This window comes from Bombina bombina, chromosome 8 (assembly GCF_027579735.1).
Source record: "Bombina bombina isolate aBomBom1 chromosome 8, aBomBom1.pri, whole genome shotgun sequence".
Classification (NCBI taxonomy): domain Eukaryota; kingdom Metazoa; phylum Chordata; class Amphibia; order Anura; family Bombinatoridae; genus Bombina; species Bombina bombina.
In genome coordinates this window covers 184,272,578-184,293,464 of record NC_069506.1, presented here as the reverse complement: position 1 = coordinate 184,293,464, position 20,887 = coordinate 184,272,578, and the positions used below count along the sequence as shown (strand labels likewise).

Sequence of the window (20,887 nt, the reverse complement as noted above, 5' to 3'; positions counted from 1 at the left end):
TTCGTTCTCTTGCTATCTTTATTTGAAAAAGAAGGCATCTAAGCTTTTTTTTGGTTTAGACTCTGGACAGCACTTTTTTATTGGTGGATGAATTTATCCACCAATCAGCAAGAACAACCCAGGTTGTTTACCAAAAATGGGCCGGCATCTAAACTTACATTCTTGCATTTCAAATAAAGATACCAAGAGAATGACGAAAATGTGATAATAGGAGTAAATTAGAAAGTTGCTTAAAATGTCATGCTCTATCTGAATCACGAAAGAAAAAAATTGGGTTCAGTGTCACTTGAAAGAGATTAATTCAAATTCTATATTGCTGAAGATGCTATATTATATTATATTAGTTCAAAAAAAAAATTATTCGATTATAAATATTTAGAGTTATTTTTCGTTAGGCTTTATACACACACTTTAAATTCCTAATTAATATGAATTATTGTTGTTAAGGAAAGGCTACCAGATGACGGCAACGGAATTTATGGAAATTTACGGGATCTTTTTCCTTTCTCTTTTTGTGGACTATTAAGAACTTTAATAATTTAAATATAAAGAAAGATACCTGGTGGATACCTGAGTTAAATTTGAATGATTATGTTTTGTGCTGTTTATCTATATTATCTGTATGTTAAAGTGTTGAATAAAGCCTTTAAAAAAAAAATTCATGTAAAACACATAGAACCACATATAAATAATAATAGTAAATAAAATACAAATGTATGCTTCCCCCTGGTTGAACGGAAATTCTAGTTCGTTTTTATCCATACTGTATTTTTTGTAAGTACCTCTAATGTTTTATATATATTGTGATACTCTATACTACAGAGATGTATCAAATTGAGAAATAGGCCCTTAAGCGCGCAAAAGGTGAACTTAGAATATCACATGCACAATAACATATTCCTCCATAGAAGTTAAAGGGACAGTCTAGTTCAAAATAAACTTTCATGATTCAGATAGAGAATGTAATTTTAAACAATTTTCCAATTTACTTTTATCACCAATTTTGCTTTGTTCTCTTGATATTCTTAGTTGAAAGCTAAACCTAGGAGGGTCATATGCTAATTTCTAAGCCCTTGAAGGCCGCCTCTTCTCTCAGGGCATTTTGACAGTTTTTCACCACTAGAGGGTGTTAGTTCATGTGTGTCATATAGATAACACTGCGCTCACACACGTGGAGTTTAGGTGAGCCAGCTCTGATTGGCTAAAATGGATGTCTGTCAAAAGAACTGAAATAAGGGGGCAGTTTGTAGAGGCTTAGATACAAGGTAATCACATAGGTAAAAAGTGTATTCATATAACTGTGTTGGTTGTGCAAAACTAGGGAATGGGTAATAAAGGGATCATCTATCTTTTTAACCAAAAATAATTCTGGTGTAGACTGTCCCTTTAATAGAACAAACAAAGTTGGGGGAAAAACTGAGACCCTACTCGCACGCAAACCCAATTGCATATTCTGCACTAATGCACTAATCTGACATGAAAATAATAATTATTTTACATTCCAATGTTCTTTGCATATTCATAAATACATATTTCTACATATATCTGATGGTATTTTGGCACAATATATATCTAGAACAAAAGAGGAAGCGGAGCACTGAGTAAAATAAAAAGTTCTCTTTATTGAAGCAATGTTTAAAAAACGAAAAATGAAAACTACAAGGAGTTAAAGGGTGCTATTCCTTGCAATGGGTTCAGCTCAAACAGTGCTCCGCTTCCTCTTTTGTTCTGTTTCTGTGACCTACTAGCGTGAGCACTGAGAGAGGAGATTGCTCCTCGCACTATCCCTAACTTCCACACTGCTGAACAGACCCTGCAGCTGAGCTTCCCCTATCCGCAAGAGGATTGGTTGAGATCGATTTTACTCCAATCAGGAGGGAGCGTCTGAACAGAGGACGTCTTCCAACCAATCACCGCAAAGGAAAAGTACAGGGAAAGTGTTAGGTGGTTCCCGCCCCCCTCCCTCCAGAAACGTCTGACGAGGGAGTACAGGCACCAACAGCGGACGCAGTTTGAAAGCCACACCGGACAGGCTGAAGGAGAAGAGCCATACCGCTTACAGGTTTCAGTGATCCTGCCCCCAGGACCGGATGTAACAGAGGTGAGAGGAGGGGGTCATAATTCCACCACTAACGACTGTTTGGTTATATTTCTACCGATTGGGTCTGTGAAGTTTCTGCTTACTACAGTGACTATAGCTCCTTTTTAACTCTCGACACACCGTACAGGGATACCCTCTTTCTTGTATACACAATATATATCTATACCTAAATATATACATATATATATATATATATATATATATATATATACAGGTATATATATATATATATATATATATATATGTATTATAATATATAGGTATAGGTATATACAGATATATATATAGGAATCTAAAAGTTTCTAAATACATAGAACATATTCTGCTATGTACAGAACATTGGAATGTCAAATATTTACAGTAAATACACAGTATAACACTATATTAAATATGAATATTGCATAAATATGCTTTTACGACTTCCGGTGGGCGGCGCCTCAAGATGGCTGCAGAACTCTTGTGCAATGAAGAAACCCTCTTTTAAAAGCCAATTTGCAGCCTCTATTTAATGCCATCTACCTCTCCCTTGACAAATAAGTGTCTGGGAAAACAGAAGGAATCAGATCACTTCTACCCCGGAAGGCATTTTACGCATTGGAATTATATATCAGACCGTGTCTACCTTTGCCGCCCACGAGGCAATGGATCCAGAAAAGGGAAATTTAGGCACAGGGAGGTTCGTCTATCTACTGGAGTTGGTTGAACTACAACATGCATACTACTATCCACCCTTGCTTCAAATAATATATATATATATATATATATATTTTTATTTATTTTTTTCCCCAGTTTATCATTGCTCTTAGTATAGAGTGTGGGTATAGCAGATCCGTCTGCCTGGAATTATTTTAGACCCTGCATGTACTTACTCTTTATTGTTAAAGAGACTGCACTCGGCTGATTGGTAGCCCACTAACATGAACAGCTTTTTTTACTCTCATCTGCGTGTTTGGTTGCTAACTTTCCATAGTGAGTGGTGGCTTTCCCCAGACATGTTGGTGCATTACAGTAGCCGGCCCTATAAGATAATTGAGTCACTTCTTACGTTTTATTTACCTCTGCACAATTTTATGTTATTGATATGTCTATACCAAGTTAAGCTTACACATCATACATTTTTATTCACAAACATGCCAAGCTTTTATTGTTTTGTGTTGTTTGTTATGTTATGTGTTACTGTATTAATATTAAAAAACTAAGAAGCGCAGGTGCAGTATGAGATGATATTCAACCAATTTTGCTATAACCCGTGATGCATGGATTATTCCATATCATAACATTGCTTTAATTTCAAACTTGTAGATTTTTATATGTATTATGCTTTATGGAAAGAAGTTGTCGTTTCTTTGTATTTGACGATAGCAACTGTGCCATTACTGATATTGTATCGATATTCAACATGTTGTGCTCATTCCATAATATATATGAATTGTAATGTCGCTGTAACTCTGCCTGTCAGTGTGTTTACTTAATTCATTGTACCTGTGTTTCTTCAATAAAAAGAATTTATATAAATATGCTTTTACATGTTTTCAGCTACTTAACTGCAAAGGGCTCCAATGCTGTTATGTATGTCTATATGTGTGTACATATGTATTTATGTGTTTATATGTGTATATAAGTCTGTAAATACATGTAAACACATATAAATACATAAATACATCTGTAAATATATACACACACACACACACATATACATCTTTAGACATGTATATGTATGTATCTCAATGTTAAAGCCCTTTGCCTGCATTTTTTTTCTAACACCTGAAACCTCAAATCTTTGAGCCCTTATAATTTTTTTAATACTTTTTATTAGATAGTGTTATTATGAGTTTAAGGGGTCAATTTATCATTGAACGGACAGACATGATACAATGTACCGTATCATGTAAACCGCACTTCGATAAATGCTGACAGCTTACGCTGTCGGCATTTATAATTGCACCAGCAGTTCTGGTGAACTGCTGGTGCAATACCACCCCATGCAGAATTGCGGCCAATCCAGGGGGTGTCAATCAACGCGATCGTATTCGATCGGGCGGATCCATGTCAGCACCTCAGAGGTGGAGGACAATTTAAGGAGCAGCGGTCTTAGGACCACTGCTTGTTAACTTCCGCTTCAGGCGGAACTGAAGCAGAGTGGGTCGGAAGCAGCATCTGCTGCTTCATAAATCGACCCCAAGTGTACTTTGTAATGTATTTTTTATGTGTTTTGTGACACTTTTTTTTCCACAAAACAGTTAACCAGTGCTCTGAGGATGCGCTATCCTTGTGCGTAACTGTTAGCGATCTGCTCATAATCTGTGATTTGGCATAATGGGAGGCAGTAATTTATCTGTTCTGGGGTCTGATCTGCTGCACTGTAGTTTGCAATAGCAGATGCATATAGGGAGCAGATATTTAGCTTGGGATCTACCGTATTGCATCTGTTACTCTTGATGGCTGGCAAATACAAGCTATGGCCTCTATTTATTAAGCCGTCAACTTACCTGCATTCAACGGCACCAATATGCTCGCCTAAGATCGCCTAACATCGCTGCCGCGGACCTGAATACGCTCTCCAAAATGATCAAAAAAGCTGTCAAAAAGCTGCACACCAAGTACGGTGCGATGAGCAGTGGACTGTTGTTAACTAACAGTCATCGATCTCGCTGCTATTTGGCTTTTTCCCAGCTTTCTTGGGATCTTGCTGCTCTGTGTACCCCCTATACCGCCGCTCCCGGAGCCCACCGCAACTCTAATAAAGTGTTTAACCCCTAAACCGCCGCTCCCGGAGCCCACCGCAACTCTAATAAAGTGTTTAACCCCTAACCCGCCGCTCCTGGAGCCCACCACAACTCTAATAAAGTGTTTAACCCCTAACCCGCCGCTCCTGGAGCCCACAGCAACTCTAATAAATGTATTAACCCCTAAACCACCACTCCCGGAGCCCACCGCAACTCTAATAAAGTGTTTAACCCCTAAACCGCCGCTCCCGGAGCCAACGCAACTCTAATAAATTTATTAACCCCTAAACTGCCGCTCCCGGAGCCTACTGTAACTCTAATAAATGTATTAACCCCTAAACCGCCGCTCCCAGAGCCCACCACAACTCTAATAAATGTATTAACCCCTAAACCACCGCTCCCGGAGCCCACCGCAACTCTAATACATGTATTAACCCCTAAACCGCCGCTCCCGGAGCCCACCACCACCTACATTATATTTATTAACCCCTAATCTGCCCCCCTACCCTCCCGCCACTATATTAAATGTATTAACCCCTAAACCTAAGTTTAACACTAACCCTAACACCCCCTTAAATATCTTAACTTATCTTAGCTTGCATTCTATTGGCTTATTAGAACAGCCAATAGAATGCGAGCTCAATCCTATTGGCTGATTGCATCAGCCAATAGGATTTTTCCTACCTTAATTCCAATTGGCTGATAGAATTCTATCAGCCAATCGGAATTCAAGGGACGCCATCTTGGATGACGACATTTAAAGGACCATTCATTCAGTCGTCGGATGTCGTTTGAAGAGGATGCTCCACGTCGGATGTCTTGAAGATGGAGCCGCTCCGCGCCGGATGGATGAAGATAGAAGATGCCGCCTGGATGAAGACTTCTGCCCGTCTGGAGGACCTCTTCTGCCCGGCTTGGATGAAGACTTCTGCCCGTCTGGAGGACCACTTCTGGCGGCTTCGTGGAGGACTTCGGCCAGATGGGTGAAGACTTCTCAAGGTAGGGTGATCTTCAAGGGGTTAATGTTAGGCTTTTTTAAGGTGGAATTGGGTGTGTTTTAGAGTAGGGTTGGGTGTGTGGGTGGTGGGTTTTAATGTTGGGGGGTATTGTACTTTTTTTTACAGGTAAAAAAGCTGATTAATTTGGGGCAATGCCCTGCAATAGGCCCTTTTAAGGGCTATTCGTAATTTAGTATAGGGTAGGGCTTTTTATTATTTTGGGGGGCTTTTTTATTTTATTAGGGGGATTAGATTAGGTGTAATTCGTTTAAAAAAAATGTTATTTTATTATTTTCTGTAATTTAGTGTATTTTTTTTGTACTTTAGATAATTGTTTGAAATTGTATTTAATTGTAGTTAGTTTAGGGGATTTATTTAATTATAGTGTAGTCAAAGGTGTAATTGTAACTTAGGTTAGGTTTTATTTTACAGGTAAATTTGTCTTTATTTTAACTAGGAAGTTATTAAATAGTTAATAACTATTTAGTAACTATTGTACCTAGTTAAAATAAACACAAACTAAAACTTAACGAACCCTTTTTTTCCTGCATCAAAGATACATTTTCTTTAACCAAGAAATACTTAATTAAAATTTATTATCTATTCTATTTCATATAGAGACAAAACCTAATTTAATTATTATGTGTTCTAATACAGAATTTTGTAATCTAAAAATAGCTACCCAAAATGTAAAAGGCTTTTTATCTGCACAAAAACGTTCAATAGCCCTACATGATTTTCACAAGAAACATTTAGACATAGTATTTATCCAAGAGACTCATTTTAGAAAGACACACAAACCCAGACTTCCTACTTTCTATTTTGATAAACATTATCATTGCTCCAACATAACTAAAAAAATGGAGTTAGTATACTCTTTAAGAAAGGTCTTCCTTTTGAACTTATATATAAGAAACAAGATAATGAAGGTCGATATCTTCTTTTAGTAGGAACTTGTTACGGCAGACCGATTACCCTACTAAACATCTATGCACCAAATAGACCTAAGTCATCTTTCTTCAGAAAAGTTATGATAACATTACTTGATCAAGCTAAAGGACCTATCTTTATAGCTGGAGATTTTAACTTCCCATTAGAACCGGAGTTAGATGTTTCTACTAAGAAATCCTATATGTCAAATAATACAATTAAAGCTAATTGGCTTGCATTGCAAATTGTAGCTACATTTGATACTTGGAGATTAACACACATTTCAATTAGAGATTATACTTTCTTCTCTCACCCTCAAAAAACTTACACACGTTTAGATTATATTCTCTGTGATCAATCCTCCCTACACCTTTTAATAGATTCCAAGATCTCACAAACTCCCTGGTCCGACCATGCAATGGTCATAACCTCCTTTAAATGGCCCTCAAAAAACGGGAATCAGAGATTCTTGGAGGCTTAATAATATGATTTTCTTGGACTCTCTTATCCTTAAAGATATTACTGACAAGACCACATTATTTTTCGATATTAATGACCCCAAACACACATCATATGTTAATAATTGGGAAACTTATAAGTGTTTTATTAGAGGAGAAATTATTAAAAAAACTTCACAGAAACGTAAAATGCTTGAAAGTAAATATTCAGAATTGGTTCGTGATCTAAAGAACAAAGAAACAGTTCACAAAAATAATCCTACCTCAACAGATCTCTTAGATCAAGTGAATCGTGCCAGAGATGATTTAAATCAACATCTAATTAAATGTGCCCACCGAAGAGCTCTTGCATTAAATACAAAATTATTTGTAGAAAAAGATAAAGCAGGCAAATTAATGGCTAGATCACTTAAAAAGAAAGCATATAAATCTTTTATCGGATTGATTAAAACTAAAAATAATCAACATTTACATACCAATCCCGAAATAGCAAATAGTTTTTCAGAATATTATAGTGGATTATATAATCTGAGATCAAATGATACTCCTGGAGAGAAACTTAATCAGATCAATGACTATCTTTCACAGATATCTCTTCCTTCTTTAGACGATATGAGTAAAAAAGATTTAGAGTCCCTGTTTGATCTGAAAGAGTTACAAGAAACTATTAAGATGTTGCCCACAGGTAAAGCCCCTGGCCCAGATGGGTTTACTCCCAAATTTTATAAACTTATTGCACCCCACATTATTAAACATCTATTAGACCTTTTTAACTCCATAAATAGTTTGTCTCCTTTCTCTAAACAAATGTTAGAAGCCATTATAACTGTCATTCCCAAACCAGATAAAAATCCCGAAATGGTTGAAAATTATAGACCAATCTCCCTCCTGAATATTGATCTTAAGTTATATGCTAAGCTCATAGCTAATAGACTCAAACGATACCTTCCATTTTTAATCAATGAAGACCAAGTTGGTTTCATTCCAACTCGTGAAGCTAAAGATAACACTACTAGGCTCCTTCAAATTATTCACTCTACATCGGTCAATAATATGCCAATCACTCTGTTATCAACTGATGCTGAAAAAGCTTTCAACAGAGTTGATTAGCAATTTCTGTGGTCTGTATTAATGAAATTTGGTATTCCCCAAAAATTCATAGAGAAAATATTACCCATTTATTCATTCCCCAATGCGAAAGTTATAGCCAATAACACATTTTCTTCAAATTTTCAAATTTCTAACGGAACTCGTCAGGGTTGCCCTTTATCTCCACTTCTTTTTGCTTTGTCAGTTGAAATTCTAGCAGCCAAAGTCCGAGCATCCCATGAAGTAAAAGGAGTTATATTTGGAACAAGTAATACTAAAAACCTATTATTTGCAGATGACATACTATTTACTTTGACTAGTCCTTTGACTTCATTACCTTCTCTTGTAGACATTCTAACCGAATATGGAAGACTTTCTAACTTTTCAATTAATATGAGTAAATTGACTATCATGCCAATTGGAGTATCAAATGAAGAGATTCAGTTTATTAGAGACCACACACCCTTTGTTTTATCCAATAAGTTTACTTATTTAGGTCTTATCATTTTACCCACCATTTCTGATATTATTACAACTAATTATATGAAACTAAAACAAAAAATGATTTAGATCTTAATTCATGGTATCGAACTGGTCACTTGTCATGGCTAGGTCGAATTAATGCCATTAAAATGAATATTTTACCAAAAATTTTATATTTATTACAAAAGTTGATTCTTGTCCCATCAATTTCATATCTTAATAATTTACAAAGATGTTTAAATAAATTCACTTGGTCCTTTAATAAATCAAGAATTTCAAGTCATACTTTATATTTATCCAAAGAACAAGGAGGTTTGGGAGTTCCCAACATTGTAAATTACTATATATCAACACATCTCTCTAGAATTGTAGCCTGGAATCAAATTATTACCCCCAAAGCATGAGTTACTCTGGAAGCACAAAATCTTGTACCCAATAAGTAATACGAAATTTGTTGGATACCAAATAAATTTATGTCTTATTCTACTCCAGTTAACCCTTTTACAGCTGAAACATTACGTATTTAGGATAAAATTATTATCAACAATAAACAAATCTCTACTCTTTTTTCTTCTCTCACTCCCATATTAAACAATAAAATTTTCCCTGGTATTTTTATTAAAGCACCTGTTCAAATATTAAACTCCCAAGATTATATTCCTATTTATTCTCTCTTACAAGATGGTCATATTAAAACATTTCAAGAAATTCAAGAAGAGCTTGGCCCCCCATTTAATACTTGGTTTTCTTACTTTCAATTAAGACATTTTATAATGAATCATTCAAATAGAAATCAGTTTACAAGAAACTGTACCCCATTTGAATTATTATGTCTTTTACCTAAAACCCCTAAACATCTGATTTCCTCTGCATATAAATTCTTGCAACAACATGACTCCCTAAAACCCTCATCCTTTAGAATACAATGGGAAAAAGAATTAAATATATCCCTTAATGATATTAATTGGAAACAATGTTTCACATCTATTAAAAAATCCTCTATTTCAATGACTATTGTTGAAACCAATTATAAATTACTTTTTAGATGGTACTTAACTCCTACACGTTTACACAAAATATATCCATCAGCATCTCCTAATTGTTGGAGAAATTGTGGAGCTAGTGGAACGTTATCCCACATCTGGTGGAATTGTCCCATACTAAAGCTGTTTTGGTCTCAAGTAGAAGTTAGTATTAATACAATATTAAATTCTATAATAACCCTTGATCCTCAGATAGTAATTCTAAACCTAATTCCACAATTTTCTTGTCAAATAAAGAAAAAAATATTCAAAATTTTATTAAATAGCGCTAAAAGACTTATTCCTCGTCTTTGGAAAAAAATACAACCCCCTACTCTTCAAAATTGGTTTTGTGAGGTAAAACATGTTTTGTCTTTAGAAGAATTGTATCACTCTTATAATAACGAAGCTGATCAATTTTCTAATATATTATTCTTGTGGAATCAATTTATATCAAAAAAATAATATTGTATAATATCTTTAGTTATTTTTAGTATTTGATGATTATTTAGTATTTATTTCTTGGTACTTTTCTTTTTCCCAATCTAATTTTTTTGTCTTTGCCCTTATTATTATTATTATTATTATTATTTATTATTATTATTTATTACTTATTTATTAATTATAAATATATTATTATATTGTTTTTATTTTTATTTCTAAATATATTTAACTGCATATAAATTTCTGTATGCATTGTGAAATGATATACCTGTTGTATGTATCTTATTGTAATTTCATTAAAAACCATTTAAAGATAAAAATAAAAACAAACTTGCCTGTCAAATAAAAATAAACCCTAAGATAGCTACAATGTAACTATTAGTTATATTGTAGCTAGCTTAGGCCTAGATTTGGAGTTTTGCGTTAGCCGTCAAAACCAGTGTTAGAGGCTCCTAACGCTGGTTTTTACCGCCCGATGGTATTTGGAGTCAGTCAGGAAAGGGTCTAACGCTCACTTTCCAGCCGCGACTTTTCCATACCGCAGATCCCCCTACGCCAATTGCGTATCCTATCTTTTCAATGGGATCTTTCTAACGCCGGTATTTAGAGTCTTGGCTGAAGTGAGCGTTAGAAATCTAACGACAAAACTCCAGCCGCAGAAAAAAGTCAGGAGTTAAGAGCTTTCTGGGCTAACGCCGGTTCATAAAGCTCTTAACTACTGTGCTCTACAGTACACTAACACCCATAAACTACCTATGTACCCCTAAACCGAGGTCCCCCCACATCGCCGCCACTCTATTAAAATTTTTTAACCCCTAATCTGCCGACCGCACACCGCCGCCACCTACGTTATACTTATGTACCCCTAATCTGCTGCCCTTAACACCGCCGACCCCTACATAATATTTATTAACCCCTAATCTGCCCCCCCCAACGTCGCCGCCAGCTACCTACAATAATTAACCCCTAATCTGCTGACCGCACACCGCCGCCACCTACGTTATACTTATGTACCCCTAATCTGCTGCCCCTAACACCGCCGACCCCTATATTATATTTATTAACCCCTAATCTGCCCCCCACAACGTCGCCGCCAGCTACCTACAATAATTAACCCCTAATCTGCCGACCGGACCTCATCGCTACTATAATAAAGTTATTAACCCCTATTCCGCCTCACTCCCGCCTCAATAACCCTATAAGAAATAGTATTAACCCCTAATCTGCCCTCCCTAACATCACCGAACCTAACTTCAATTATTAACCCCTAATCTGCAGACCGGACCTCACCGCTACTATAATAGTAATGTGTTTGTATGTGTGTGTGTGCGCATATGTGTGTGTATGTGTTTGTGTATGTGTGTGTGTGGTTGTTTGTGTGTGTGTGTGTGTGTGTGTGTGTGATTTTAAAAATGTTGCAATTCTTTTTAAAATGCTTGTTATTTAAAAAGATATGCACAGTTAAAATGCATTAATATGAAGCTGTCCTGAAAACATGATTTGTATAAAGATTTTAAATTACTTGAAATAATTAAAAAACAGGAACTCCAGTTTGCTCACTTTGGGCCAGATTACGAGTGTAAAAGTAAGCTTTTTGTTCGTGAAAGTAAAAAGTTAACCATACCTCCAGGTATCTTTTATTAAAGAGTAAAACTAGGCAGGCTCATAAAAGCTCACGAGTGTGCACGTGTCTCTAGTACTCTATGGTTGCAAGATTCCCCGGGGGAATCGTGGCCTGATGCAACACCGTGATTGGAGGAACCCGGATTCGTCATTTTGGACCCGCAAAGACGACTTGCGACGGGCAGAGGAAGTGTTGGAGTGGCTGCCAGAATTAAAAGGTAAGTTTTTGAAGAAAACAAGTGAAATGTCAATTTTGATGAATTAAAGTGCCCTTGTTTTTAATAGGATTATTAAAAACCATGCACTAATTAATCAAAATTGACTTTCACTTTAAGTAATATATAAGAGATGCCTTTTGTATTTCAATATACATCAAGTGTTTGGCCAAGAAAAAAAAAATAACTCTGCCTTTGTATAAACCTGCAAGAATAGTATGCTCTAAAGGACAAGAGCATGCTCTTACTGCAGTATTTCTTATGAACCCGCAAATGGGTTAAACACATAATTAAAGTCAGCTCTGGCCAGTTATGCACATATTCCAAAATATTTGTTCAGCTCTGATGCTGGGTTTTGGAAGAGTTAAGCTAATAGGTATAGGAAAGCAATCGTTTAAAAAGAAAATGCTCTAATTATTATCTTATTGCAGATTTATGCTTCTTTAAATGTAGCAAAGCCTTTATAAACTATAGCTCAAATGGTCAAAAACGGCCATTTTGAACTTCTGTTTTTAGCATATTCAGGGCTTCTAAGGTTGTATGTTTTGTCAATACAGAACTGCTTATGCTTAACAAGCTTTTTTTGATGATCAAGTATATATACTGAGGTTTAAAAATGGCTTCTTATTTATTTATATACTCTTACCAGAAATCAAGCTGGAGATGATAAGTGGCAATATCAACATCTTCAGCATCCGCATGAGAATGTCTCCTGGGAAGGAGATAAGAATCAGAACATTACCGTCCAAGGGTGGAAGCATCCGAAGAAGACTGCCAAACACAGAGCCCAAGATCACACCTGGTGAGTGAAAGAACATAGCTAAGAAATCACTGTGATACAAACCAAATGCCACAGACAAAATCTCACAAACACAAAATATTATGCAGCCATTTGAATATTTTAATTTTATGGTCTGATTAACATCAAATTAGTGAGACCTATAACACCATAAGAAAATGAAATAATGTTTAAATTTGTGTTCTATAACCATTTGTAGCTTATTAAATGATTGTGGATGTATTAGGCTGGTAGGGTTATGAATCACAGGACATTCTCTGGTTATACACAAAAGCTAAGACTGTGATGTTATCAGATGATCAATTTGTCAAATTTAGAGAATGCTGGAAATGTTATAATCATGACTGTTTCTTGTTGCCATAGTAACCCTACTCATGGTAATGTTTCTAAATACCACCTCCAATTTAATATAGCAAGCATCAAATATTTACATCAAAAGCACAATGTGATGTTCTTATGTTCATGACTACATCCCTCCTTATATAAAAATATGTATATACTGTATGTATATATATATATATATATATATATCTATATATATCTATATATATCTATATCTATATCTATATATATATATATATATATATATATATATATATATATATACAGGTAGCCCTCAGTTTACGCCGGGGTTAGGTTCCAGAAGGAATGGTTGTAAATCGAAACCGAAATTAACCCAGTTTATAATGTAAGTCAATGGAAAGTGAGGGAGATAGGTTCAAGGCCCCTCTCAAAATTGTCATAAGTAACACTTAATACATTATTTTTAAAGCTTTGAAATGAAGACTTTAAATGCTAAACAGCATTATAAACCTAATAAAATAATCACACAACACAGAATATATAATTAAACTAAGTTAAATGAACAAAAACATTTGCTAAACAACATTATAAACCTAATAAAATAATCACACAACACAGACTTCACTTGCATTCTTCTGCAAATAGTTATTTCTATGCATTCCAATCTGGACTGATTTATAGACAAGTAGATCTTGTTCCTTTGAAATCTGCTCGATAGCTCAGGTCTGGTTAAACTGATTGATTTCAGCTTGCTTGGCTTTGCTGCAACACAAGCGGACAGCTCCACCTACTGGCTATTTTAATAAATGCACTGCTTCTCAATGCTTTTCAATAGCAGTCACATGACTGTAAAAAAAGGTTGTTATTCTGAAACGGTATAAATTAAACCTTTGTAAAACGAGGGCCACCTGTATATATATATATATATATATATATATATATATATATATATATATATATATATATATATTATAGTGTATAGTATATGCACCTCCTAATAACCCTATAGTTCTATAGTTCAGCTTATTGTTTTATAGTACAAAATATTTATTTAGGGCCAGATTACTAGTGGAGCGTTAACTGCGCTAGAAGTAAGCTTATTGTGTGCATGTATTACAAGCTAAAAGTAAACTATTTTTGCTTGCGCACTACCCTGATGAGCTCAAAAAGCTGAACTCGGACGATAAAGTATTCCCCCATAGAAGTCAATGGAGCAAAAAAAGTGTATAAAAAAACCTTTATTAAAAATGAATATTGAATAAATATGATTTTACATGCTTTCATCTACTTAGCTTGAAGGGCTCCAATGCACTTCTATTTATGTCTATATATGTATATGCGCTGCGGAATCTGTTGGCGCTCTACAAATAACCGATAATAATAATAATAATATACATATGTATTTATGCAGTGGTGGACCTACTCAACAGAGGGCCATGGTGCAAAATATTATTTGGGCCCCCCAAAGGTAACTCATTAGTAACATTAATAATTTACATGCTGCTCTTTATAATGATTTAGAAGATAGATAAGCACTAACCTGCACAAATTAAAGGCTTCCCTATAGGATTGAACACATTCTGCACATACCTATGTATAGACTGGCAGCTATGGGCCCCCCAAGACCTTGGGCCCTGGTGCCACTGCACCTGCTGCACTAATGGTAGTTTCATCCCTGCATTTATGTTCAAAGCAAAAGACACTGTCTATAAAAGTAGAACTTATCCAACACAACCTCATATAAGGGCAAATCCAAAATAACCATACACACAAAAAGAGAGTAAACCCAAAATCCTGCAATAAAGTATAATTTAATCATACAAAAGATATGATACATAATATCAGTCATAAAGATCAATAGTGGGCAAAATAAAGATAATGAAGATAAATTATTCAAGCTTTTTATAGAGTCCCAAGCAATTTCTCAAATAAACAAAATGGTATCCACAGGACGGTAATCAAGACTTTCAATGTAATTCAAATTTTCAAGCTCGGCAGCGACCGATGATCACCAAAAGTTCCAAATACACCTATATTTATGGGCATAGCTACAAAGTTCTCTAAATGTAGCAATTGACAGACTTATAACAGCTAATCCTCCAAGAGTGATAATTCCCTGGGGTTAATCAGCATAACAACAGAGTGTGTTTCAAAAACCGGTCTCGATTAATTTGCTGGCAATAGATTCTCCCAGTGCTTTCTCCTTATATCCACTCACTGGATTGTAGTTGCTGTATTCAGAAGTTCAAAGTGCAAATACCATTCACTCAAAGTGCAAATACCATTCACTCAAAGTGCAAATACCATTCACTACTGTATAGACCGAGCTCACTTGAAATCCTGTGGCTTATTCACCGGATAGTCCTCATGTCTCCATACGGTTAGATACACGCCACACAAATCAAAAGGGGCGTGGTTTAGCAGCACACCATTTCACCCTTCTCAGTACATTTGGGCTTTCTCAAACGTCATGTTTAATTGATGTGTAAGACCGTCTTTATATGTATAATCCAAATGGTAACGGTAAATTGGACAAACATTAACAGTTACATAAATTCAAACAAAAATGTAAATACATTTATACTTAACCATCATTATAAGTGTACTAACATTGTATGCACATACCCTAATTTGTTAGAGAGAGTGGGAATTGAATTTTAATAATTAATTTTAATCCTTCAATTTATACATTTAATATGGTGGATATATAATCCATCACTTTTTCACAGATAATTTAACGCTTATTTTATGACACACTATTTGGAGTTAGAGTATTTTTCTACTTGAATTTCTACACCCTTTAATACAATGGATGTGCATTCCAACACTTTTTCACAAAGAATTTAGTAACCTTATGTTGTTTTATGACACACTATTTGGAGTAAAAGAGTATCAATCATGGATTTTGAAACAACAAACAATATAAATCATTTATTTTCAGTGACGACAATGGATGTTTCACAAATTATTTGGCATGCTTAGTTTATGACACACTATTTGGAGTCACAAAACTAGCATTAACGAATGTTGGCTCAACACACAATAAATATATAATATAATAACATAATTGTGGCCATAAGGGTGCTCCCTCCATTGTTATTTTTCAATGTCAACTGTGGATATATAATGCACCAGTCTTTCACAAATTACTTAGCAGGTTTATTTTATGACACACAATTTGGAGTCAAAAGATATATAACATTAGTGAATTATGACGTAGACAGCAGACGAACTTACACAGAGTTAAAGATTTAGATATTAATCTAAAAGGAATGGTGCAAAATTAATATCTTCATTCAGACCTAGTGGTTGCAATGAATCCATTTACACTCGGCTTTTAACAGCAGTTTATCAATGTCTCCTCCTCTAGACTTCAAATCTATCAATTCTAAACCTATCCAACGTAGGTCCTTATCACTTCTATTGTGACATTCCATGAAGTGTCTAGCTACTCCACTGCTTTTTATGATTTTATTAATAATATCCCTCCTATGTTCTTTTATTCTTTCATGGAGATCTCTGTAAGTTGAATTTAGAATTTCGGACAAGTACATGTAACCATATATATTACTCCAATACTTTTACAGTCAATATGACCCTTCATTTTAAACTGTTTTCAATCTTAATTGGTTACTTTTTTGCCCATAAATATGAGGGATCTGGAACTTTTGGTGATCACCAGTAGCTACAGAGCTTGAAAGTTTGAATTACATTAAAAGTCCTACTTACCGTCCTGTGGATACAATTTTGTTTAATTGAGTGGGCTACCCTGAAGAAATTGTTTGGGATAATTTATCATCACAATCTTTGCTTTGCTCACTATTGGTATTTATGTTTAATATTATGTATCATACCTTTTGTATGATTAAATTATACTTTATTGCAGGATGTTGGGTTTCCTCTCTTTTTGTGTGGATGGTTAATTTGGATTTGTCCTTATATGAGGTTGTGCTGGATAAGTTCTACTTTGATAGTTTCTTTTGCTTAGAATATTTAGTTCTTAGAGCTCCGTGCAAAAAGATTTCCTATTAGTAATTTTTTTAAATCGAGTCGCTTTTACTCTTGGGCATGTTTAAATATTCCCTGGAAGCTGGTTGCTATTTTAAATATGTATTTGTATGTTTATATGTGTATATCTGTCTGTAAATACCTAGATGGTGTTATAATAAGTGTAACTGTACTTTGTAATGTATTTTTGATGTGTAATACTTATTTTTATGCAAAACAGTTAACCATAGCTCAGAGGTCTCGCTAATTTGATGTGTGTTAACTTCAATTGTGTTTACTTTCAACTTGTAATATGAGCGAAAAACCCTGTGCAAACACTCGCAATAAACCCCTTTTCGCTTGTGTATAACTGTTAACTCTCAACTTGTAATCTAGCCCTTAAAGGGACATTAAACACTTTGAGATGGTAATATACAATGATAAATTTTATATATAAATAAAAGTTTTCAATATACTTTCATTATATATTTTGTCCACTTTTCCTGTAATTCCATTCTGAAATTGTGCTAAACACTGTTATATTTCACACAGCCATTGGCTGCACACTCTAGTGACCTATTTTTTACTGTCTCTAATTGGCCACAGCAGAGAAGGTAACCTACGTTACAACATGGCAGCCCCCATTGTTTTATAGCCACTAAAGCTTTACACTTTTTTTTGTTAATATTTAGACAACTAAAGAAACTTTCAAAAATACATATTATTCTCAGAAGAACCTTTTCTTTAAATTCTAACTAGCATTTATTTAGGGCTAGATTACAAGTGGAGCGGTATTTTGCGTTTCCGCTACAGCGATAACTCTGCTAGAATTTAGAAGTCAATGGAGAAAAAAACCTAACACCCCACTCTCGCACAAACAACATCAGCTATTCTCATTAGCACTAACCCGACATGAAAATATGAATATTTAATATTCCAATGTTCTTTACATAACAGAATATGTTCTATTTATTCATAAATAAATATTTGTACATATTTATGATGGTTTTTTTAACAAATATATATGTATACCTATATACTGTATATAGGTGATTATATATAGGTATATACAGTATATTTACAGATATATATATATATGTACATATATATATATATATATATATATATATATATATATATATATATATATATATATATAGGAACATATTCTGCTATGTACAGAATATTAGAATGTGAAATATTTACAGTAAATACATAGTTAAAAACTTTATTACATATGAATATTACATACATATGTTTTTATCTACTTAGCAACAAAAGGCTCTAATTCACTTTTGATATATATATATATATATATATATATATATATATATATATATATATGTCTGTATATGTATACATATATATTTATGTGTTTATATGTGTATATGTGTCTATAAATACATATATATATATATATATATATATATATATATATATATATATACAGGGAGTGCAGAATTATTAGGCAAATGAGTATTTTGACCACATCATCCTCTTTATGCATGTTGTCTTACTCCAAGCTGTATAGGCTCGAAAGCCTACTACCAATTAAGCATATTAGGTGATGTGCATCTCTGTAATGAGAAGGGGTGTGGTCTAATGACATCAACACCCTATATCAGGTGTGCATAATTATTAGGCAACTTCCTTTCCTTTGGCAAAATGTGTCAAAAGAAGGACTTGACAGGCTCAGAAAAGTAAAAAATAGTGAGATATCTTGCAGAGGGATGCAGCACTCTTAAAATTGCAAAGCTTCTGAAGCGTGATCATCGAACAATCAAGCGTTTCATTCAAAATAGTCAACAGGGTCGCAAGAAGCGTGTGGAAAAACCAAGGCGCAAAATAACTGCCCATGAACTGAGAAAAGTCAAGCGTGCAGCTGCCAAGATGCCACTTGCCACCAGTTTGGCCATATTTCAGAGCTGCTACATCACTGGAGTGCCCAAAAGCACAAGGTGTGCAATACTCAGAGACATGGCCATGGTAAGAAAGGCTGAAAGACGACCACCACTGAACAAGACACACAAGCTGAAACGTCAAGACTGGGCCAAGAAATATCTCAAGACTGATTTTTCTAAGGTTTTATGGACTGATGAAATGAGAGTGAGTCTTGATGGGCCAGATGGATGGGCCCGTGGCTGGATTGGTAAAGGGCAGAGAGCTCCAGTCCGACTCAGACGCCAGCAAGGTGGAGGTGGAGTACTGGTTTGGGCTGGTATCATCAAAGATGAGCTTGTGGGGCCTTTTCGGGTTGAGGATGGAGTCAAGCTCAACTCCCAGTCCTACTGCCAGTTTCTGGAAGACACCTTCTTCAAGCAGTGGTACAGGAAGAAGTCTGCATCCTTCAAGAAAAACATGATTTTCATGCAGGACAATGCTCCATCACACGCGTCCAAGTACTCCACAGCGTGGCTGGCAAGAAAGGGTATAAAAGAAGAAAATCTAATGACATGGCCTCCTTGTTCACCTGATCTGAACCCCATTGAAAACCTGTGGTCCATCAACAAATGTGAGATTTACAAGGAGGGAAAACAGTACACCTCTCTGAACAGTGTCTGGGAGGCTGTGGTTGCTGCTGCACGCAATGTTGATGGTGAACAGATCAAAACACTGACAGAATCCATGGATGGCAGGCTTTTGAGTGTCCTTGCAAAGAAAGGTGGCTATATTGGTCACTGATTTGTTTTTGTTTTGTTTTTGAATGTCAGAAATGTATATTTGTGAATGTTGAGATGTTATATTGGTTTCACTGGTAAAAATAAATAATTGAAATGGGTATATATTTGTTTTTTGTTAAGTTGCCTAATAATTATACATAGTAATAGTCACCTGCACACACAGATATCCCCCTAAAATAGCTATAACTAAAAACAAACTAAAAACTACTTCCAAAACTATTCAGCTTTGATATTAATGAGTTTTTTGGGTTCATTGAGAACATGGTTGTTGTTCAATAATAAAATTAATCCTCAAAAATACAACTTGCCTAATAATTCTGCACTCCCTGTATATATATATATATATACATATAATACATATGTACACACACACACACACACATATATATATATATATATATATATATATATATATATATATATATATATATACAAAACACGGAAGGGAACTGCACTCTCATACCGGACCGGGTACACATCCTATGACCCTGCAACATGCTCAGCCCTGGGTGCCACTGGCACTCACAGGAAGCTGTGCTGTCCCCAGAGCCACAAGCAGTTAACCCCAGACAGGTCTGGGTGCAAGAACCATAGGGAAAATTACAAAACAAATTAATACAACACACTATGGCCTAGATTTGGAGTTCGGCGGTAAAAGGGCTGCTAACGCTCCGCGGGCTTTTTTCTGGCCGCACCATAAATTTAACTCTGGTATCGAGAGTTTAATCAAATGCTGCGTTAGGCTCCAAAAAAGGAGCGTAGAGCATTTTTACCGCAAATGCAACTCTCGATACCAGAGTTGCTTACGGACGCGGCCGGCCTCAAAAACGTGCTCGTGCACGATTCCCCCATAGGAAACAATGGGGCTGTTTGAGCTGAAAAAAAACCTAACACCTGCAAAAAAGCAGCGTTCAGCTCCTAACGCAGCCCCATTGTTTCCTATGGGGAAACACTTCCTACGTCTGCACCTAACACTCTAACATGTACCCCGAGTCTAAACACCCCTAACCTTACACTTATTAACCCCT

At 35.2% G+C, this 20,887-nt stretch overlaps 1 protein-coding gene across 1 annotated transcript in view; it reads right to left on the bottom strand.

The window, feature by feature from the left end:
* LOC128638085 (excitatory amino acid transporter 2-like) overlaps positions 1-20,887 on the bottom strand; it is a 248,886-nt gene that overhangs the window by 180,405 nt on the left and 47,594 nt on the right. The window contains exon 2 of the mRNA XM_053689947.1: positions 12,736-12,888. Coding sequence (XP_053545922.1) covers positions 12,736-12,888 — 153 coding nt within the window. The remainder of the gene's footprint in view (positions 1-12,735; positions 12,889-20,887) is intronic.